This window comes from Sceloporus occidentalis, unplaced genomic scaffold (assembly GCF_023333645.1).
Source record: "Sceloporus occidentalis isolate IW3139 unplaced genomic scaffold, rSceOcc1.0.p SCAF_30, whole genome shotgun sequence".
NCBI lineage: Eukaryota > Metazoa > Chordata > Lepidosauria > Squamata > Phrynosomatidae > Sceloporus > Sceloporus occidentalis.
This window is the reverse complement of record NW_028317010.1, coordinates 6,472,714-6,496,142: the sequence shown is the minus strand read 5'-3', so window position 1 is coordinate 6,496,142 and position 23,429 is coordinate 6,472,714. Positions and strand designations below refer to the sequence as shown.

Sequence of the window (23,429 nt, the reverse complement as noted above, 5' to 3'; positions counted from 1 at the left end):
CTTACATTACATCTAGAATCAATCCTGTCACTCTTCAGTTCTATACAGTAACGTGTGATGTATTCTTGTTGGAATATTTGCATGATTTCACAGCTGGGCAGAGCATACAGGCTGGTGACGCTCAGCTATCTGGTTCCCTTCTTCAAGAAGTCCACCTGAAGTTTCTCCTTACTGGCCTCCTCTCTGGGCTGCCCCAGCCACCGTTTGTGGTGAGAATGTGTCCTCCACTAACTACCAAGAACATTACGCAGTACAAACCCCTGCTGGCCATAGGTAAGAGCTACAGTGTGTGCAAGTTGGCTGGTAAATTACTGTGAGAGCATTATGCACAGTGATTAGTATTTACATGGCTGGTACAATTAAGACTGCTTTCCTATTTGAGAATATCTTATTAAACTATTTTGATATGAAGATTTTTGACAAGATGCTGGATTGCACTTAAATTGATCATTTCCACTAGCCCTAGTATCTCTCTAGATCCGAATGTGAAGGGGTTACTTGTGCTGAGGAACAAGGAAAACACAATACTTGTGCCTCTCGTTGCAGGTACCAGTAATGGCTCTGTCTTTGTCTACAACCTGACCAGTGGACTGCTGTACAAAGAGTTAAACATACATTCCTGTGAGGTCAGGTGAGTGTGTTAAAACACTGAAATCACTTGGTTGGATAGATGCAATGTTAAAGGACATATTGTACACATAACATATTTTTGGCACATACATCTTTGTATGAATATATTTTTGTTGTGTTGGATTTTAAAAACTCTCCATCTCAATGTAAGTCACCCACAGTTCATCACTTAACGAATAAAGCTAAGTGTATTAGGATCCTTCCTTGTCAACAAGTGCCTGTTGCTGCTGTTGTATCACATAATGATAGCTGAAGTTATCTACATTAGGGATTTCACAAAGAGCCTTGCATAAATGTACATAGAATGTAGAGGAATTGGAATTAATCCCTAATGTTTATCACTTCAGTGCCCATCTGCGAGATGTAAAAATTAGTTACCCATTTCACAACCCTTCTTCTAGGGCCATCGAATGGACCAGCCTCACCAGTTTCCTCTCTTTTGCTACATCTACTCCAAATAACCTTGGTCTGGTGAGAAACGAGCTTCAGCTGGTGGACCTTCTCACAGGTTACATTTATTATGTCTTATTTGTCCTTATGTCTTATTTGTGCCCATCCTGAGCATAATAACTTGTTTACATGTGAAATAAAGATACAGCGCTTAAATGTGAACAGAAAAACACCCACAAAATGTACAGTAATCAATTATTGTGTGTGAAATATAAATAGCAAAAAAAATGTAATTACCAACCATAGAAAAAGGAAGGAAACTGGACTTTAAAGATTGATAACAACCAGTACAGAGCAAAGCAGCTAATCCGGACAATAAGAAACTCCCTACATAAATATACATAACACAATAAAAAATAATAATAATAAAAAAATATATATATATATACTCAAATAATTATAATATTATAATCAAAGTAATGCACATAAATATAAAGTAAAAATACTTAAAAGGACCTCTATAAAACGCTCCCCCTATAGAGACGAGGAGTAACAAAAGAAGAAAATAACCACTCACCACTGATAGAATTGTGCCTGGCCAGGCAGGCGCCAAATACAGGACGCGTTTCGAATACTTCCTCAGCTGTAGAAAGGGGCACCTTTTGTTTTTTAACTTGTCTACATGGCTTTCATTTGGTCATTTTGTCTACCAACCTGCAATGAAGACTGCATATCCCTGTACTCTGCATATCAATATGTTGTCCACTGAATAATTTAAGTCTTCAGCCTATTTTATGAAATCGGCTATACTTTTTTTCTTGTCTAGAGAGACATCATTTAGGGTAATCAAGACAGTATTTCAAGATCTGCAAGAACTGGTAAAGATCAAGATCAAATGATGACAGAAACATTCATAGTAACATAGTAACATAGTTCATAAGGTTGAAAAAAGACCAAAGTCCATCAAGTTCAACCCATATACAAACATGAATGAGTTTACAGTTGTATAGGAGAAATGTATTTATTTTACAGAAGACATAAAGATCTCCGTTTAAATAATAGTCATAGACTTTGATGTAATAAGACAAAGGCTTCAGAAAAGAAAAGTTTTAAAGCAGTTATAAATTGGGCTTATGATATGGGTCAACCAGCACTTCTGTTCTTACTTTATTTTTTTATTTTTTTTGAGGACTTGTAGAAAGTTTACTTACTATTGCCAAGTGTATGTTGCATGCATGGCTGCATTATTCTTTTTTTATATACATGGCTTGGCTAAAGGCGGTCACAATTCCCTATATGCAAATAATGTATTTAAAAGCAGATGATCTGTATTGTGTCATGTAGTCCGGATTTTCCTGCCTTCGATGCACAACTGGTGTAATGCTTGAAAAGTGATTCCTCTCCAGTGTTTGATCTCTATAGCAGCCATTGTAATGGTCTAACCAGAAGGAACATTCCATTGGATGGTACGGTGATGAGACTTCTTTTATGAATGGATTACTTTGGAATGTGACAAGGGGGGACTTCATTACCTACTTAAGAATTTAGCGGTTTATGGTCTTTGGATGGGAATGTTTCCTTTTAGTGGTGCTTTGACAAAAGAGTTTTGAAAACCCGACATAGAAATAGGTTTTTACATTTTGTCCATCAGCCGTGCCGGTTTTCAGGTCATTATCACAGGAGCGCAGGTGGCTCTTTCAGAATGAGACATTGATTGATCCACTTGTGCTCATGTAAAGAGTTCTGTACTGCAGCGAGGCTTTAAATAATGTATTATTAGATAAGATAATAGCTTTTTCTGCAGGACTGATATGACAGCCAAAGATTTTTTTTCTACATTATATAACTTCATCTAGTTTTCTTGTTCTTGACCTAAAGCTCTGATGGTTTATTGTGAAGAAGAGCTATCATTGTCCCCTAAATATACGGGCTAGGGGAACTGCTAATGTCCCTACTTGGGAAGCTCACAAAATTAAGTCAAATGTGAAACCGTTTAAGGCATTTTAAAGTGTATAAGGAGCCACATTGTGATATGAGAACAACCTGAACTAGAGGTAGTGCTCTTAAAACAGAAAGGAAGATATTAAGGGAAAAACAATTTAAATCGGATTAATAATTGGGTATTAGATTAATAGAATAATCTCCCATCAAAGGACATGACGCTAAAATGCTAAGGTAATTCTGGAAAAACTGACACAGATATATCTTTTAAAGACTTTTATTTGGTTTGACATATAATCAAAAGTTTCTGTATACAGTAAGTACAGCTTGTAGATTGAGGCAGTAACATGTAGAGTACTCATTAGAACATTTTATTGTTTAAAAAGTGCTTTTTATTTCAGTCTTCATATTATGGTCTGCCTGACCATTGTATGGTTTCAGTGAAGTTAGCCATTACAGTAGGGCTGAAACAACTAATCGATAAAATCGATAATAATCGATTATGAAAATCGTTGGCAACGAATTTCATCATCGATTAATCGATTTTTATCGATTATAAAAAGAGGGTTTTTTTTCCAGAGCAAATGCTCTGAAAAACTCCTCTCCTTATAATAATCCGATCTCAAACTGAGATCGGATTATAACACCAGAATCCAGATCCCCCGCAACGCTGCAGGAGACCTGGATTCCCCTCACTGTCGGCCGGTCTCTCACTTCCGTCTCTCTCTCCCCTCCCATACACCCCTCAGACTCCTCCCCCTCCCATACGTCACTCTGCCTCTCTACCCGGCTCCGTTACTGACAAGGACTTTCACTGCAGCTTCATAGAAGCCACAGTGTAAGTGAAGTGCAGTAACGGAGGCTGTCTGCGATGCAGACACTCACAGGCTGACAGAGAGTCATCCTCTCTGTCAGCTGGTGGGGGACTGCATCGCACATACAGCCTCCGTTACTGTCAGTAACGGAGCCGGGTAGAGAGGCAGAGCGGTGTATGGGAGGGGGGAGGAGTCAGAAGGGTGTATGGGAGCCACCCTCCCATACACCACTGTGGCTCCTCCCCCCCAGAGAGGATGATTTTCTGTCAGCCTGTGAGTGTCCGTTACTGCACTTCACTTACACTGTGGCTTCTATGAAGCTGCAGTGAAAGTCCTTGTCTAGTGAAGATCCGTTGCTGACAGGAGGCAGAGTGGAGTATGGGAGGGGGAGGAGGCAGAGTGGAGTATGGGAGGGGGAGGGGCCAGAGTTGTATGGGAGAGGGGAGGAGCCAGAGTGGTGTATGGGAGAGGGGAGGAGGCAGAGTGAAGTGTGGGAGGGGGGAGGAGGCAAAGTGGTGTATGGGAGGGGGAGGAGGCAGAGTGGAGTATGGGAGGGGGAGGAGGCAGAGTGGAGTATGGGAGGGGGAGGAGGCAGAGTGGAGTATGGGAGGGGGAGGAGGCAGAGTGGAGTATGGGAGGGGGAGGAGGCAGAGTAGTGTATGGGAGGGGGAGGCGGCAGAGTGGTGTATGGGAGGGGGAGGCGGCAGAGTGGTGTATGGGAGGGGGAGGCGGCAGAGTGGTGTATGGGAGGGGGAGGCGGCAGAGTGGTGTGTGGGAGGGGGAGGCGGCAGAGTGGTGTATGGGAGGGGGAGGAGCCAGAGTGGTGTATGGGTGAGTTATAGTGGTGTATGGGGGGTATTATGAATTTCAGGGAATATAGGGGGTATAAGGCATATCGATATTAGGCATATCAGGGGGTCATAAAACATCTGGGGGTAAAAGGTATATCAGGGGGCTCAGTTGCATATCACTGGCATATAAGGAGTATAAGGCATATCAGGGGCACAGTGGAATCTGGCATATAAGAGGTATAAGGCATATATGGGGGCAGAGTGGCAAGCTGGGGGTCTGATGTGCATAACCGGGGGCAGTTTGGTAAATAAAAATTTTTTAAATAAGGCTTTTTTTCCTCATAGTTTTTATTAAATATGAAAAATAGTTAACATATGAATTAATATTTACTAATAACTTTGTATTAAAACCTAGTTTGAGAAACACCGTGTTTGGGTTCTTGTAGCTTTTATTATGTCAGTAAAATAAGAAGGTGAATAGAGAGAGGCCATTGTGATAAAGAGATGAAAGTGTAAATTGTACATTTTTTATTACATTATTTTAAATGTAAAAAAATTGCATTTTTTTATCCGATTAATCGATTAATCGAAAAAATAATCGGCCAACTAATCGATTATTAAAATAATCGTTAGTTGCAGCCCTACATTACAGATATAATAGTGATTACAGAAGACCTGGCTTCACTTCTTTTCTGTTGTCTCACTTCCAGGAAGGAGTCTACCGTTTAGAGGGGAGAGAGGTAATGATGAACAGCCCATGGAGATGATTAAAGTGTCTCATCTCAAGTAAGTTTATAGATGAGCAATTATTAGAATGAAACCTTCTGGGCATGGCTACTGCTTTTTCTTCATGGTATTTCAGAGCATAACATGTACAAATCCAGAGGTTTCAAATACGCCGTACCTGAAATGTCTTGTTTGACCAGTAATTAAAAGGTTAATTAGATTCATTAATTGGTTTTGTGTAACATCTTTGCTTATCCTTCTCATGTTGTGCAGTGTCCAAATTGTACTCCCTCTCAAAGACCTGACACGTGTCCTTGAATATTACAGGCAGTACCTAGCAGTTGTGTTTAAAGACAAACCTTTGGAATTATGGGATATTCGGAACTGCACTCTGCTCCGTGAGATGTCTAAAAACTTTCCGACGGTGACAGCTCTGGTAAGGATTTTTTTGTTCTATTATGGAAATTGCTTGCTAGATCTTATTTTGGCCATCGTCGTTTCACTTCTACTGAGTGTAAGCATGTGATCAGAGGATAGCAAAAGTCAGACACCTAGCTAACACTCCAAGGTGAGCACATCAGTATGTAGGATATACAACAGAGCAATTGTGTCCCTTCTATGAGATTATTTATACCAGATAATGTAAGGCAGAAGTTTACATATGCTGGTTAGCACTATAGTAAGCACAATGTGAAATGTGTGGCCGCGCTTCTGTTTAATTTTTCACATATATTGTAGAGAGTAGGTTTAGCCTTGAAAAAGACCAAAACAGAAAAACACTATATATATATATATATATATATATATATATATATAGTGTGTACTCTGGGTTTTCACTCAATAATTTAGTTAGCAGTGAAAAGGTGGAAGACGAGTATTCAGGAACATGACCTTTTAGGTAGAGAGGAACAGGATTGTCATTTTATTATTTTTCTTTTAGTATTGCAGGGTTAGGATGTATTTATGTCATCAAGTGACTTGCCTTGCTGCTGTTTAGCCATGAATTAACACACAGGCCCTTGTCTTTTAGGAATGGTCCCCATCTCACAACTTGAAGAGTCTCAGGAAGAAACAGATGGCAGCCCGTGAGGCAATGGCTCGTCAGACTGTCTCCTCAGACACAGAGCTGAACAGTGTCGAGTCTTCAGTTATTAGGTAACATCTGTCAACTTTGTAATAACGCAGTAACAATTCAAGGCTCGTTCACCAAGCTTTCAATGCGATGCATACGTGAGAGTAGAAGATCTGTAACACAGATGTCTGACTGCAAAAATACTCCACTTCTCCATTTTCATGTAATTGACTTGGCAGAGGTGAGGATTAGAATATTGACGTGGAGTATAAGTAATTCATAATTAGTACTGTTCATTTCAGAAGTTCTTTTTTTTCGTGCATCGATGCATTAATCCTCTAAATACTAAAGGCGATGTTCTACCTATAATATTTGTAGCCGGTGGGTAGCCAACAGTTACATTTCCACTTGATGAATTGCAACTTCTGTGAGTCATATGATTAGATGTATAGTGATGTAATAACATCCGAGGAAGGGGGCTTTAAGGTCCTGGAAGCCTGCGTATCTATACATCTAACTTTGTGTGAGTGTTTGTACTTTAAAGAGAACAATTCTTCTTACATTTTCATCAAACCAAATTAGGCTGAATCATAGGATTTGTAGTCCAGAGCAAAGGTAAAGCTACCTATTGGCTACCCTCTGCTCACAAAGGTCAGCTCCCCAAGGTGGTAAAATCATGCAGATATATGTGGTGATGTAGAGTATACGCTGGAGATAAATAAATTAGCACAACATAAGTAGCATATATTTGAAATAATGTACTTAAAATGTTAATGCAGTGCTAATGAGACAATTCAGACAGAAATTCAAGCACAGGGCCATACAATCAAGACTGTGATCAATACCTGCTTTATCAGTCTGTTACAGGAGGCTGAGAGCAAATCCGAGATGAGCCAGAATATCTCTGCGCGAGAGCACTTTGTGTTCACGGACACGGATGGCCAAGTTTATCACCTGACTGTGGAAGGGAACTCTGTTAAAGACAGTGCCAGGATCCCACCCGATGTAAGTTAATCATTTGACTTTCGTGCCCATGATGCATGTGTGTGTTCTGCTTGTCATTGGGTGTCACATATGATAGAATCGATGGACGACTTTAATTTGGTGTAATTTGCAACTGTCAAAAAGGAAATACAAGCGATCTGTAGCTTAATAGTAATTAATATGTGTAGTATTGTAGTTAACTTCCTCAGTGTTCCTGTTGCCTTTTGACTGTTTTATGGGACACTAAAGCTATAAGATGCATTTTTGTGTTGCCTATTTTGCAAATGCATGGGGGCATTCTGCAGAATCCCCCATATACAATTTCAGAGGTGCCAAAGCTGTGTTGTTTTGTGAAAAAGCATTGCTGTTAAGTAAAAATATACCACTACTTCTCATGAACTGCTGAGTTTGGGAATTTGATGCCGATGTGCTCCCATGATGCTGTCCACTTCTGTCACCTGCGAGTAAGGTAGTATTAAAAATGGACTCCAACTCACACAAAAAAAAAGAAAACTATAATTATGGGAACTACGCTATTCTTATTTCATCTAGTTTTCAAAATCTATGCGATTATTCATCCCCATATGATGACGTTATCCCTCTCTGGATGTTGAGCTGAAGAGACAGGATTCTAAATAGATTAGACATGCTAGTTCTGCCACCTATTGCCACGTCTCAGTTTCCCTATGGTTTAATGTTTAAAATAAGCATTTCTTCAAAGCAGTAACGCTAAAAAAACACAATCTGTAGCATAAAAGGTTTCATTATTCATTTATCTATGCAATAAAAAAACCAATTCATAAATACACTATCTCTTTTATCTGCTTTTATTAAATGCATCATTTCCTCATAGAAGTAATAGGGCTTTAAAACTTGTTTACACCACTTGCTTTTTCTACCTATGACAGTTATTGGTGAAATTGTTCATGTTGATCTCCTTTTGAGAGCCTTGTGAATCACTTATTGTGCAGTAATTATTGTGGTGTTTATGATGATGATCCATTATAACAGCCACCGTGTACTGTGTATTAATGATATATATATTTCCGCTGGGTCAGCCGCACATTAACTAGACGGGAAGGTTCTCTCTAATACCATCTGAGCTCAAGAAAATCCTGTCTAATCAAGTCTTCTAGCTTGAGGCTGGATAAGTTTTTTTTTTTATGTGCTTTCAAAATGGACATTTTCAGTGAAAAAATAAATTAGGCCCGTGTTATATACTTCTGGAAAAATGGCTTTGACTATTTTACGTAATATAAACGGCAGAAATAATTTCTTCTCCCTGCAGTGCTTCCTTTTTGTAAGCGAGGGTTACACAATCTGATCACTGGGGTGTTACCGGCAGCTAGATACGCGGAGATTAGTGCATTCACACTTTCTGCGCATGAGGTGTGGGGTAGAATAGGATTCTGTAATTCTATAGTTTGAAAAGATATTTATTTTATACATTTAAACAAAATGAGGTAAGCATTAATTCATGTTATTACAGCTGCATAATGCTTCCCACCAAGTTTTATTTATTCATTTATTTAAAATTTTGATTACGTTTCCTTTCTAAAAATGTGCGTCCCAAGACTGCGTTGAGCTGCCATGACTGGGTGTATGATCACAGCTTATATATGAGACTTTGAGAGCTTTTATCGGTTCTTAATAGATAAAAAAATGACATTTACTGTTAAACTGATTTGTTTCCATCTGAAGAAAACACTTCATCGGTCCGTAAAGCTTATGCAACTTTACATCTTCTTCTGTGTTGATCAAGTAGAAGGTATCCACTTGGCCATTGTTCCCATTAATGGCCAACTTTTTTTTGCAGGAGGAGGAACACACAGTGGCCTTTCATAGAGCATAGCTTACTTTAATTCACCTACACCTTGTTGTGTGGTATAAACCACATAAAAATAGAGAGAGCCAACCTGTATGGAGTTGTGTGTCATAACAACTCCAGTTGTCTGCTAGCTACCCCTGTCAAAACCACATTAGAATGACCACTGGCAGGTCTGCCACAGCGGAAATTACATTATACAGCAAAAGAATTATCTGTAAAAGGTTAGAAAAAGACTTACAGCATCATCTCTAGGTATATAAAGCTCACAGAATGCAGTTCATTTTCTAGGTTCACTTTAAATATGTATTAACATAACCATTTTAGGCAATACAGACGCAGCAATTATTTATTCCACCTGCTATGTGCAACACTGATCAGCCCATAAAAATGATTGATTTTCTGTCTTCTGCAGGGAAGCATGGGCAGTATTTCCTGTATCGCCTGGAAGGGAGACAACCTGGTCCTGGGAGACGTGGATGGAAATTTAAACTTCTGGGATTTAAAAGGCCGCGTCTCCAGGTAATTTACTTCAGAGACAACCAGAGTATTCTTAATAAGAGATCAATGCCTCTGTAAGAGATCATAAACACAAAATTCTTACTTTCCACTTTCTTCAGTATATTTTATTAAAAGTGTAGGAAGAGAGAAGCCAGGCAAAGATTGCTCACACGTAAGCATCAGTCAAGGTGCCGCTTACCCATTTTTTTTTTTATTTTTTTTTTAAACATTAATTGCGATCACAAACATTTCTTTTTTATGTCTATCTACATTATATGGCAGAAGGCACTCGGGCATAGTTTGTTTGCTGTAAATGCAGGGTGTTTGCATGCAAAGCTCCGTATTAGTTCAGTTTGTTTACTTCTGTGTTAAACAAGCTTGGTGGAAACAGTATTTTGGCTAATGATGGAGCCCAACCGTGACTTTTTTGGAAGTAATGGCTCGTTTGGAAAACGGCATGTGAGGCTGGAAATCCTTGGCTAATAATTGTGTCAGATCTGTGTGACCTCATACACCTCTTAGTGGCTATGCATACAGTTTTAGCATTTAGAAAAGGTCTGCAGTGTTACCTTTGTGGAAAATATTAACACTGTGGGTGTGATCATTTCTGCAAAGTGTGAATATAGAAATACCAGCCTTATTATCTGCATAATGATGAAAGTGGAGAGGAATGTTGGACATAAACATCTTATCTATCAGATTTATTTTAGTAGTTGATGTGCATTAAATTGTCCTCGTGGATGGACAGGCAGTAACGTTTTAAAACTATCTTTGCTGCTTTACTGACCTCCTGTAATTTAATTAGTGGTGAGATTACCCTTTAGAGGTGAGAGGCTTGGACAACAAATACATGAACATATATCTATAAAAGAGAGGCAAGTATTTATTGTGCTTGAAATGTAGTAATGTCAGCTGATTATGTCATAGCTATTAATTATAACAAGTTGCTCTAGGACGGGTTTAATATGCTAGCCTTCATACTCCCAAATGGAACAATGCTGAATACATGTTTGTTGCTATTTATTATTATTTTCAAGGTTGTGGTCAGGCCAGTTATAATGTATAGTCAATAACCCCTGTATGGTTAAGTACATTCTAATACCCCCTTTTAGGAATATTATCTATATCTCTATTCATTGTAGGGAGACAAAGTTGGTTTTTGTACATTTGTACATAGCTGGCTCCTGTTTGTTTCTAAGCATGTATTCTTCTTTCGTAGAGGAGTTCCTACTCACAGAAACTGGGTAAGGAAGATCCGTTTTGCCCCAGGGAAAGGCAACCAGAAGCTGATAGTCTTGTACAATGATGGCGCTGAAGTGTGGGACACTAAGGAGGTAAGTGGAGTACTTTTAATGGTCTATGGATTTTTTAACCTGCTGCTGGAATTTACGAGAACGGTTTGGAGTTTATTTACTAAACGGGGCTGGCGGGAGATTTGAAGTTTCATCTCCCTGACTTCGCCCTGCTTTGTGGAGGGACAGCCACCAGTGAGTTTCTGCTCCAGGAATAGCTTGGAAGGCTCTGTATAAAGCATTTAACCACTTAGCCCCTGTGGTACTGATATGTCCACAAAGCAGATTATTGAATACCTAATATTAGGGAGTGACCTGCGTTCTGCAACCTTTTCTAACAGATTCAGATGGTGAGTAGCCTACGCACCGGGAGAAATGTGAATTACCGTGTCCTGGACGTTGATTGGTGCTCGTCCGATAAAGTGGTCCTAGCCTGTGATGACGGCTGCATCCGAGTGCTGGAGATGTCCATGAAATCGTCCTGCTTTCGAATGGATGAACAGGAACTCATTGGTAACAGGAAGCAGTACTAAACAGAGAGAATAGTCTGTAAAAGCAAAAATGACATCTGCAGATAATACTTTAAGTAATTATTTTTATTTAGAATTGTAAGTGCTAATATGAAATTACAATTATTTTGTGTACAGGTAATAGAAGCCATGTAAACATATGTGCACATGCAGCAGCTGCATGGATCCTTGTAATCATAATGTAATTGTTTTCCACTGTCTCAGATCCAGTCTGGTGTCCATACCTGCTACTCCCAAGGGCATCTTTAGTGCTCAAAGCTTTCCTTCTTCACCAGCCTTGGAGTGACAAATGTTCTTTGGATATTACTAATGTGTAAGTTGATGTACATCAAATAGCAGTTAACTAAGACTTGTTTCACAGGCATCAAAGTATGAAACTATATATCTTAGCACCAGTCTGTATTTCACAACTGCATAATTGTGTTCTCATAGCAGGCTATCATCTGTTAACCCTTGTATGGAGTATGATTTTCAGCATATCGGTACACTATTTTAGTAGTGCTGTTGCCTCAGAAACTCATTTTTGTTGTGTTGCCCGGGAGAGAACATCCCTAGATTCACAGCTTCATAACGAGCCACCTCTAGAATCCGACCTACATCTACTAATGTATCCTTCAACTATGTCTTGGGTTTCTCTCTAAAGTGTTTTTGGACTTTCATAGATGCCATTTTCCCTAGAATCCTAAGGAGGATGTGAAGAGGTGTCTGGAGATCTAACTGAATCATTCCCAATACTGGAGAGCTATGATTTTTTGATCACCTATAAGAAAGGTCTCAAGATGTCCAAGCCCACTATTTTCTGCTAGATAATTCAGGCCATCCAGCAAGCTTACTTTGCAAGTCACATAAATCCACCAATTAGAATTATAGCTCATCCTACATGGGGACTTGTAAGGCAGCAACCTGGTTGTTGCCAAGTCCTATATTCTATATATATTCTATATATATTCTATAAGTCTGGATCAACACAGTAGGGACACAATATGTATATGGGTTGAACTTGATGGACTTTGGTCTTTTTTCAACCTTATGAACTATGTTACTATGTTACTATAGATTTGACTCTTTGTCTTCTTGGAATGCGACCATTGGCCGAAAAGTTGTACAAGCAGCTTGTCTCCTGTGCTGTCTAGGAAAGCATGCATTTTTATTAGGGAATTCGTTGTACTACTTCATACGTAGGCATAACCAATTTGTTCCCATCCAATATTTTTTTGTGTGCTTTTATGGTAATTGCGCATTAAACAAGTGGACCATTTAAAGTTTTAACTGCTCTTTCTTGGAGGTGGAGCCTCTCTGTCTCTCTCTCTCTTTCGCCTTCCCTCCTTTTATGCTGCCTATGGATGTACTGGGGGAAAAAAAGAAATTCCCAAACGAGAACACTTTCTGTACTGTTGTCAATACTGTTCTGTGTGGAGATTATTTGTTTATTTATTCATTTATTTTAGTGATTATCCAGAGCATGATGACATGAAGATCTTAATCCAGGAGCAGATCAATTCCTTGTCCAAGTGAGTGAGAATTATCATTCACATAATAAATCCAAGCGTAATAAAAACTCGGAGAAGTTAGCTAGTCAGTCCTGTGTTTAACAGTAAATACAGATGAGCGAGTAGGATGGTATTAACTTTGAAGCCGTGTTAAAGAAAAGAGTGACAGTAAGGGGACTTTTTTGTCTTTCCAGTGATGTCAAAGAGTTGCTTCTGGACCCCGAGTTTACCCTCCTGCAAAGGTGTCTGCTAGTGGCAAGGTAAATCACATCTTATTTTTGTACATTGCTAGAGTGCATACACATTTTTAGTTGATTTTGGCTCAATGTCTTTTTTCTGCCATTTATAACTATTTATCTGTCTTGACTTTCCTGTTCACTCCAGCATGAGAATAGATTTCCAAAATTAAAACACTCAGCAATTATTAACCTCTCTGGGTGGCCTTGGAATCGTCAACATTTTTTTTGTGCTTCTTATGAGAAATGTATGTCTGATTTGCAGAACTGCAGTTTGCTTTGCTGGAATTTATGAATATAATATATAGTATTTCTCTTGCTGAGCCAGATACAGGTTGCATTGCATTGGAGAATGCTCTTGATGATTGGCCAATGAGCCATACATTTAGATGTCAAGACGGTCTAACTAGCAGATATTTTAACTGTGTTCCTTAGATTATACGGAGATGAGTCTGATCTGCATTTTTGGACTGTGGCATCTCATTACCTGCAAGTGTTCCAACAAAAAGCATCAAACACCAATATCTCAGCAAACCCCTTGGATATTTGTTATGATCTTCTGTGTGAGAATGTTTACTTTCAGGTAGTATTGCCTTTTACTCTTTATATGGATGTACATCATGCTAGAAGAGTTATTTGTGCACACAGAATAAATGTATTGAGTCAGACAGGAGATCTAGTTGTAGGGCATTTCAAGGTGAAATGATTTGTGTCAATGACCTATGTAAGTAGTGGTATCACCTTCACCCCACTCAAGGGTAATGAAGAGGCCAACATGAAGAGTTGTTATCAGGTACATAAAATCCCATTGGACAATGTAATGAGACGGTGAGTCTGTATAAAGAAGTATTTAAAATATAGCAGGTTTTATTTTACATTAACTCTATAATGATAGCAGGTAATAATATACAGCCGCAGTGATATCGTCACTAAAGCAACCATTTTAACAAAATATATTTTAAACCTTTAGTGTGAGTATCTTTAGCAGGATGGAGGAATCAAGGATCCAATATTAAATTGTCCATTTATTTATAAAGCAGAAAATGTAACTGATATTATGGAAAATGTTTCATGAGTAATTTGTGAGACCCAAATATATGTGTGTACCAGCTTCCCATACATCATTTTAACAGCTGTGTATACTATATAGTGAAGTATCTTACAAATCTGTCCAGATGTTTAAAATAATCCACTAAATTTATGAATAATGATAAATGATTACTCATTAATATCTAGGATAACTGTATGATCATGAAAATATTTACATCATCAGCAAAACCACTAAATGTATGGTTTAGATTGAGGTCTTTATCTTCTTCCAGAAATTCCAGCTGGACAGAGTTTGTCTCCAAGAAGCAAAACGTTCCAGCTATGAACACACCAGAAAATGCGCTGACCAGCTTCTCCTCCTAGGACAGGTGAGTCGAAACATCTGATGTGCTACCTTTTTGGCGGACGTAAAACTATATGGTAATGACTGCAAGTGGTCAACGAAAACCAAAGTAAAAAAGGGAAATCGTGTATTATGTAACAAGAGGAGCTAGACCAAGAGATAAGGCCATCTAAAAGTAAGATTAGGCTGTGTTGATGAATCCTCGTTGCACATTATTGGAATGCCGATTTGGTGGGATGAACTATGTTTATGTGTTTCTGTCTTTACTTACAGACCGATCGAGCAGTTCAGCTTCTGCTGGAAACAAGTGCTGACAACCCACATTATTACTGTGACTCCTTGAAGGCTTGCTTGGTCACTACTGTCACATCCTCTGGACCTTCCCAGAGCACCATCAAACTGGTGGCAACTAACATGATAGCCAATGGGAAACTGGCAGGTAAATTTAGTCCCTATACCCAAAGAGTTTTTTTTACCCGTTGGTTTTCCTTGTCATGTTCTTCTTGATGTGAAGGTGTCACTGTTGTAATGGGGCGCACTGAATAGAGAGAACCAATGCAAAGTAATCATGAAGGTTGTATGCTGATGGACCAACCTGATTTTGATGCTGGCTGTGATAAATGTATCTGATATTGTGGCTACTGCCATCTGAACAATCAACGGCTTCAACACATCATTGGAACCAGATCAACTCATCCCCATCCAAGCAGTCCTCTCCTATTGTCTCACTTCCCCTCAACCACCGACTAGATTGTAAGCTCGCAAGAGCAGGGCCCTCTTCTCTTTTGCACCAGTTAGTTATTGTATCTGTTATTGTATGTGTTTATAAATTGTTCTACCGAGTGTAACAGCGCTGCGGAATCTGTCGGCGCTTTATAAATAAATGTAATGTAATATGTAATGTACTAAAGATGTCAGTGGCAGTGGATCTGTCGGCAGAGTCAAAATTGCTGGGTCAGGGTTACATAAAGAGGTGTTACATGGTTTATTCAAGAGAGTTATTTATGTGGATTTACCCTACACTCATCCATCTTCCATCGACTCCATCTGTTCTCTTCACACAGAGGGGGTTCAGCTTCTGTGTCTGATAGACAAAGCTGCAGATGCCTGCCGTTACCTGCAGACATATAATGAGTGGAACCATGCAGCCTGGCTGGCTAAGGTCTGTGAACTGTTTGAAAATTCGGCACATTTATTGTCTTATGAGAAGCCCCAAAAATGATTTATTCAACCACCTAGAAAGCTGAGATGCAGGAGACCCAACATGCACCATACTATCTATTATGAGCCAAATACACTTATCAAATCTCCAAATTAGTTTAGGAAATTCAAACAAAAGAACAACAAGGTGCTTGCACAAGTAATAACTGATTATTAAATGTTTACATTGGTCCCTTCCCAATCATATTCAAATAAAAAATGCATAAAATCTTTTCATTTTTAGCAGCCAAATAATAACTCCTTTCTGTACAGCTGGTCGCTGCAGAGAACTGTTGGATTAATGGCTTTCCCTTCTTGGTTCAGGTGCGGCTAAACTCAGAAGAGTGTACAGAGGTCCTCAAACGATGGGTGGACCACCTCTGCTCCCCACAGATTAATCAGAAATACAAAGCAATCCTTGTTCTCCTTTCTCTAGGCTGCTTTCAAAGAGTCATTGAGATGCTACATAGGTGAGCTGTGGGGTTTTGTTTGTCTCTAATGCATCAGCAGCCCCCTCAAGGAAAGACCCGTAAAATTTTCCGCATGCTGTTTAGTAAACCCCTTTACGGAGCTATGGCTCCTATATTAACTTTGCTGCTTTACAATGGGGCATTATAAATTAAGCATAATAGTAGTAAATCTAACCCCAAGTAAAAAAAATTATAACTGTGTATTCTGTGTCTATATTCTTGTTTGTTTTAGCATGAGGTGTTTTGACCGTGCTGCCTTGTTTCTGGAAGCCTGTCTGCGCTGCTCTGCAATGGAAATTGGTGATGAAACGAATATCCTTTTCAAGTGGCAAATAAGTAATTATGTCCACTATGTGGGAAAAAACATTATTTAAATAGCGCCCCTGCAGCCTTCCCAGCTGGAGACCCAAGGAAGAGCTAAGGAAGATGAAGAGGTTCCACATTCTTCTTAGAAAATCGAGTAAAAGCCAGACCCATTATATATATATATATATATATATATATATATATATATATATATATAAAAATAGGAAAAAAAAATTTTAATATTACATGTCAAAAGATGAAAACATATTAAATGGAACAGAGACAAGTAATGATACCTTCCATGCTGGTATGTCACCTGATGCGTTTCGTCCAACTAGTGAACTTTAGTGCATCCTACTCTCCGATATGCTCAGACAGCCTCCCCTGCCAGCATTTTCCACGGGGGGGGGGGGGGAATTGCTGTATTGCGTAGGTGTCCCCATCCAGCCCCGCAAGACACACGGGAGTCTGCTTTGGTAAGTCGTGGGGGGGAGGCACATCTTGGGGGCAGAGTGGCAGTATATATATCGGGTGGAGGACAGAGTGGCTGTATATATCAGGTGGAGGGCAGAGTGGCAGCATATCTCGGGGGGCAGAGTGGCAGCATATCTATTCTACGTTTTTTTTTTAACTAAGAAAATTTTTTCCTTAAAAAAGCACCTAACTTTAAGGGTGCGGCCTATATTCGGATGCGGCCTATATCCGAGCCAATACGGTATATAAAATGTAAACTTTGTTTATCCCAAAAGTAATAGCGTTCCATAAAGATGTGATTGAGTTAAATAGACAAAAAAAACCCATAATTTTTTCATATAGTTATCTAACGTAACGTAAAGGATGCACGGAATTTGAATATTATGTTATATGATAGATTGTTTAAGCAGAACAATGATCAGACAGTCTATTGTATAACTATCCTATGTATATCATTAGTGATATTAAATGCTGAGTACAGATTACGTTTGTGTTAATACTTCTGTTATGTGATTGAGGCTGGAAAACATAAAGGCCATGTTGTACATTACCTCAGGACAGTTGCTTCTCATAGCTAAATGATTACCATTCTTTAACCTTTCCGCACATAAACTTATCTCCGCTGTGTATGCAGACTACGCGCGCAACCTGCGTGCATTGGGATTCTCACAAGGAGCCTTGCGGTTTGCTCTGAAGGCAGGCGATGCTGGCTTAGAGTTGGTGACTGAGCTTCAGAATCTGAAGGTGGCAGAAGAAAAATAAGCAATGCCCATTATAAGACTTTCGACACTAGGGTTTGGTCATGTCGTAGTGGGGAATTAATGATGACAAGTCGTATATGTGTCTCCCACCATCTCATATTGTCATGTTTATCCCACTAGGTGGTGAAAGATGGACCAATCCAATATACTTTATCCCATATCCATATATTCAACAACTGTTAAGGCGCATACTATTCCTCCTACAACTATATGGGGAAATGGATACAATATTTTAATTAAATCTAGATCCCCAGATGTAGGTCCAAGACAAGTATGCCCAACGGTGTAGGCTCTCTTTTCTCCTTTGCTGAGTACAGATGGCCTTTCATTGGTACTGGTAAGAAAAACAGGTCTGCATTGATGCTCATTTGAGCAGATCTCGAAAATCAGCCTTTTGAGGGCATTTGAGGAACTTGATTTGTTCAAAATACATGTTTCTTTTTTTTTTTCTTACGAAATGATTCTAATCAGAATACTAATGGCTCTCAAAATGCAGCTTGGTAGAACATTTACCACTAGTGCTTATAGTATTTTACAGATGTAGCAAAGATCGTGATTTTTTTTGTAATTATTTAATGGGATTTGTCTGTTTGCTTGTTTATTTTTCTATTTATTTGTTTCTGCCCTGGATATTCAAGATCAACTTTAAAGGCATCCAAGGTCTCTTCTCAGCCTCCTGTAGTGACCAAAGGACACTTGTAAAACAGAAGTTTTTGTGTTTGTTTTTAAAAACTGCACTTTAATGTTACATGCATAATACAGGATACATGAACTGGAAAGGTCCCAGTATTAAATGGATGCTGTGTTATTGTGATGCTTGCACTGATTATTTCTCCTTTACTGTGCACTTATGTGCCTTCCAGGGATTTTCCAAATGATACACTATTCCTTTGGGATCAGTGTTGTGTAAAATTGTCTTTCTCTGTTGTATTGTTCTATTATGCCGTCTTTGAAAATGATTTAAAGTCTTTGGCAATGCAGATTTTGTCACTAAGTAATAATCTGTAATAATAGTTTTTCATGAGAAGTGAATCACTTTTAGTAGTTGTGTAAAGGTTCATTTTGTGTCCCACACTCTTTTCATTTGGGTCATGGAAACATTTTCGGTTGTAGACTTTGTTGTCACACAAGGATATTTATGTTATACAGAAAAATGCGAGTCTAAAAGAAAATTATATTCTCAGACACCCACGAATCACTAGTTATTTTTGGATTTCCACTTACGAAGCATTCTCAGGGAGAAGACAAAAGGTGCTTTTATTGAGAAAATGGATTGGATTATACATCTAACATCCAAAGTACTTCCTACAGCGCCCACTAGGTGGCAGTCTGCTTGCATTCATAGCACATAATCCTGATTTAATAGGATATACCACGTTTCCATATGCTTTATTACACATGACCGAATTGGACCCATGAGGTTTGATTTGGGATGGTAATTATCAATTAAAACACCACTTTGTATTTATTACAAATTTATTTCCCAGCCATTTGTCACTGCTGGCTTTTTTGCTTGCTGGCCCATAAAACTCCTAATCAAAATCCTGTTTTATGGCACTCCTGTTTTCAGTTGAACTGTTGGCTGCAATGTTTCTCATCTGAGATAGGCTCTTTTGTGATATCACTCGTTTTTTGTTTATATAAACTGTTTAAATATACGTAGGTACATTGCAGACTTGTGATCAAACATATTGTGCTAGTAATAATGATCTGGGTAAAAAATAATCAATTCTTAACAGCAGCAAAAGCGCAAACTCAACATTTCTTTATGCACTGATAATGATCCATGCAAATGATACTGCTATAACAAGGCACAAATGGCCGATCGGCAATAATGCAAATACCTGCCTCTGTATAGAACTAAACTTCCAATTCTAGACTGAAGTGGTAGGGATGTGGAATGTCTTCCTCCTTCACCATTCATTCAATGGGCTGTGCTTTGCTGTTTTAAAGACTCTAGGAGCTCTTCATAAGGGCAAAAGCAAGCCACATGTGGACCTCCTTTTCCACTACACCCTGTGGGATACCAGCTACAGCCACCTTCTTTGTGTAGAATAAACTTGCCTCATATTTAGGTTCCAGATGGCCTGTGTGGGTGGATAAGTCTGATATGCTGACGCCTTTTGATAATGGCACAAATAAGCTACAATTTGAGATTCTCCTGAGCTGGAACTCACGATCGGCCAAGCTATTTAGCATTGTCCTGAGCTAGCGTCACACTCTTGCAATTTTTGTTTTTTCTTCTCTGAGTGAACTAATGTGCTTCTGTTCCCCTCCACCTTATGAGCTCCATTACATACGGCCCATATAATTATACAACAATCTGGCAGCCACATGGCAAAAACGTCTATACTCTCATAGCCAACAGGAAAATATGCTGCATGTTCCCTCTCTTCGCTGCCGCTGTTGAATACCTTAGTGTGGCATGTAACACGTCTTTCCTAAATGTTCTAGTGAATAAATGTAGCTGGATATGGAATATTTATGTGCTTTATAACCTCACAGCTGTGTGTGTAAACTGGTAATTTAGGATAAGAGCAAAAGCATACAGAATACACATTTTATTTGTATGTGTAAGTATCTGTGCTACTTATATATGAATATGGGAGTCCAATATTTGAGTGTCAGTTTTAGTGGTTACAGCCAACTGCCCCATAATACTCTTTGAACTGTAACAAAATTTTTTACACATTGATCCATGCATGCACGCACTTATTTCAGTACACTACACTTTGTACCTACACATGATCATTGCATCAGCTCCTTACTCTGTTTAAGTTTGTTGCTGTAATAGTTAGAGGCACAAACCTTATAGTATTCAAAAAAACACATAAAAGAGCTCCTTTGATGATGAGGCACGGGGGGGGGGGGCGAAAAAAAACCTCTCAGGAATATCACAAGATAAAAAATAAAGCCCAGCACATTCGATATAAGCATTTATTTATGACATCATACAAGATAACATGCAGACATGTGTTTTAACCTATTGAAAAATGTATTCTTTGTCCGGGCATGCTTTTCCTTTTTCATTTTAGCCCCAATGAAGAGCCATTAAAAAAAAAAAAAAGATCTAAATGTACTTAAGCAAGTTATTTTGCGCTGTCATAAATAAATCATTTAGTAAAAAGGCATTGTGGCGGGATTTTTATTTATAAGTTTTGTTTTCTAAGTTCAATGCTGACCCCAACCGTTCTGCACATGATACATGGGAGGTGGTCATCCATGGAACACCTCATGCCCTTATTTTTCCATATGCACAGTGCTACATTAAGGTACTAAATGTGTAAATGCTACCATCAGTCCCAATAATTGAGGCATTTCCATGTAAATTTTGGTCTATTGGCAGCAGGGCCGGACCGACACTTTTTTTTTTTTTTGTTTGTTTTATTTTTAACTCGCACAGCGTGCAGCCAGGCAAATCCAGCTGGCGGCCACACACTACAGCACCCAATCTGGGCCTGGTTGCCAAGTAAATGAGAAACAGTAAGTATTTGCCCGAACTACAAGAAGGATTATGACAGTGGAATAAATCATAGCTTGCTCCATTAACCCATGAGTAAAAATGGCATGGTTTCCCTTAAATCTACATGAAAACTGAGACATATCTTACATACAAAATGAAATCTCTCAACCCGTTATAACATATTGATGTCCTGCTTATGGACTTGAGCAAAGGTGTGATGGATTTGCCTGTCTGCAAGTGACAAGTTTGGGTAAACACCCCCAAAGCATAAATTTAAAGAGGAGGTGGAGGAGATGATGGGGAAATAAAGAGCACACATCCCCATCCTATAAACAGGAAAGCGGCTGAATGAATAGCTCTCCCCCTCTCGCCCCCTCTGTCAAACAATGAGCTGATTACGATGGAAGGACTACGCTCAGTCTGTACACTATACTTGTTAATACATGCTTCCTTGTTAATTCACAGATTAGTAGACAGTCTAGTAATAAAATCTCATTGCTTAAAAAGTTGTTTGTGTTTTCATTACTGTATTGCGTGTTCATTTTGGTTGGCTGAGAAGGGAGACTTTGTGTCTTTGAATTTATGATGTTGACTTATTGTTCACAAATCTAATTTGAAACTGGTTGGTAAAATACGCTGGCTTAAATTTGCCAAATCAGTCGTGTTGCACATGCCCATATATCTTTACTTCCTATAGTAAATAATTACCCAAATAAGGCCGGTACCATGCTGCCCTGTGGTTCTGCATTGCAAAGAGCATGTGCAAGTTCTTTGGTATCAAAATTAATGTGGGGTGTATTTGGATAAGAGGGTAGAGATATAAGGAGGAGCCGAGTTATTAAGAGCTGTGTAGGTCAGTATTTTGATTCTGGAGGGAATTAGGAGTGTGGGATCGCAGGATCACAAGGGCCCTGCTGCTTACCTGTGGGTTGCTCAACACACGGTACAAGCAAAGTCTTTTGTACCGCACAGGGGAAGCGGAACCCAGCACAGTCATGTGAATTTACATCACATGACTGCTCAATTCCTGCTTCCTCTGTGTGGTACAAGAGAAGTTGCTCGCACAGAATGCGAACAACGCAGAGGGAAGCAGCGCCCCCTGCGGAAGTCTGCGAGCGGCACCAAGAGAGTTGCAGTGCAGGGAAGGGGAGATTGTATGAATGAGTATGCGTGATTGAGGGAATGAATCTGTGAATGAATGAGTATATGAATGAGTGTGTGTGTGATAGCATGGATGTGTACGGTAGAAGATGATGGAAGATGAGAAAAGTAAGAGATGGAGAGAAAAGGGTGTAAGGGCTGTGTATATGTGTGTGCATGGGCACTATGAGCAGTGTGTGTGTGTATGGGCAGTGTAGGTATTTGTGTGTTTGTAAGCTGGTGTGTGTCTTTAAAGGGAGGGGAGTGTCAGGTCAGTGTATGTGTATACACGTGTAAGGGCAGTGTATGTGTATATGTGTGTTTATGGGCACATGTGTTTAAAGGCAGTGTATATGGGCAGGTGTGTGTAAGAGTGTGTTTGTAAGCTGTTGTGTATGTGTATATGTGTGTAAAGGCAGTCGTGTATAAGGGCAGTGTATGTGTATATGCGTATTAATTGGCAGGTGTGTATGTAAGGGCAGTTTGTGTATATGTGTTTATGGTTAGTCGTGTGTAACAGCAGTGTAAGCATATATGAGTGTTAATGGGCAGGTAGGTGTAAAGGCAGTGTGTATGTGTGTTTATGGACAGGTGTGTGTAAGGGCAGTGTAGGTATTTGTATATAAGCTGGTGTGTGTGTGTATATGTGTGTAAGGGCAGTCGTATGTAAGGGCAGTGTATGTGTATATGCGTATTAATGGTCAGGTGTGTGGGCAGTGCATGTGTTTATGGGCAGGTGGGTGTGTGTGTAAGGGCAGTGTATGCGTATATGTGTGTGCAAGAGCAGTCGTGTGTAAGGGCAGTGTATGCGTATATGTATGTTAATGGGCAGGTGTGTGTGTGTGGCTGCACACTGAGTCCTTTGCCACGTGAGTGGAAGACTGTATCAGGCATACAATCTCCTACAAGAACAGCTGTTCCATCCCTGCATAATGCAGTTAAACTGTAAGAGGCCTACTGTAATTATGCCTTAGGCATGGCCGACATAGCCATTCAAAA

At 39.3% G+C, this 23,429-nt stretch overlaps 1 protein-coding gene across 1 annotated transcript in view; it reads left to right on the top strand.

Moving 5' to 3' along the window:
- Window positions 1-17,828, top strand: part of LOC149298983 (WD repeat-containing protein 11-like) — a 29,798-nt gene extending 11,970 nt beyond the window's left edge. The window contains exons 10-29 of the mRNA XM_089486808.1: window positions 94-273; window positions 547-631; window positions 1,032-1,138; window positions 5,278-5,353; window positions 5,621-5,729; window positions 6,324-6,448; window positions 7,223-7,370; window positions 9,590-9,696; window positions 10,895-11,009; window positions 11,309-11,480; window positions 11,702-11,810; window positions 12,946-13,008; window positions 13,182-13,247; window positions 13,659-13,806; window positions 14,546-14,641; window positions 14,890-15,055; window positions 15,681-15,778; window positions 16,141-16,286; window positions 16,519-16,598; window positions 17,674-17,828. Coding sequence (XP_089342934.1) covers window positions 94-273; window positions 547-631; window positions 1,032-1,138; window positions 5,278-5,353; window positions 5,621-5,729; window positions 6,324-6,448; window positions 7,223-7,370; window positions 9,590-9,696; window positions 10,895-11,009; window positions 11,309-11,480; window positions 11,702-11,810; window positions 12,946-13,008; window positions 13,182-13,247; window positions 13,659-13,806; window positions 14,546-14,641; window positions 14,890-15,055; window positions 15,681-15,778; window positions 16,141-16,286; window positions 16,519-16,598; window positions 17,674-17,828 — 2,351 coding nt within the window. The remainder of the gene's footprint in view (window positions 1-93; window positions 274-546; window positions 632-1,031; window positions 1,139-5,277; window positions 5,354-5,620; window positions 5,730-6,323; window positions 6,449-7,222; window positions 7,371-9,589; window positions 9,697-10,894; window positions 11,010-11,308; window positions 11,481-11,701; window positions 11,811-12,945; window positions 13,009-13,181; window positions 13,248-13,658; window positions 13,807-14,545; window positions 14,642-14,889; window positions 15,056-15,680; window positions 15,779-16,140; window positions 16,287-16,518; window positions 16,599-17,673) is intronic.
- Window positions 17,829-23,429: the final 5,601 nt, after the last annotated feature.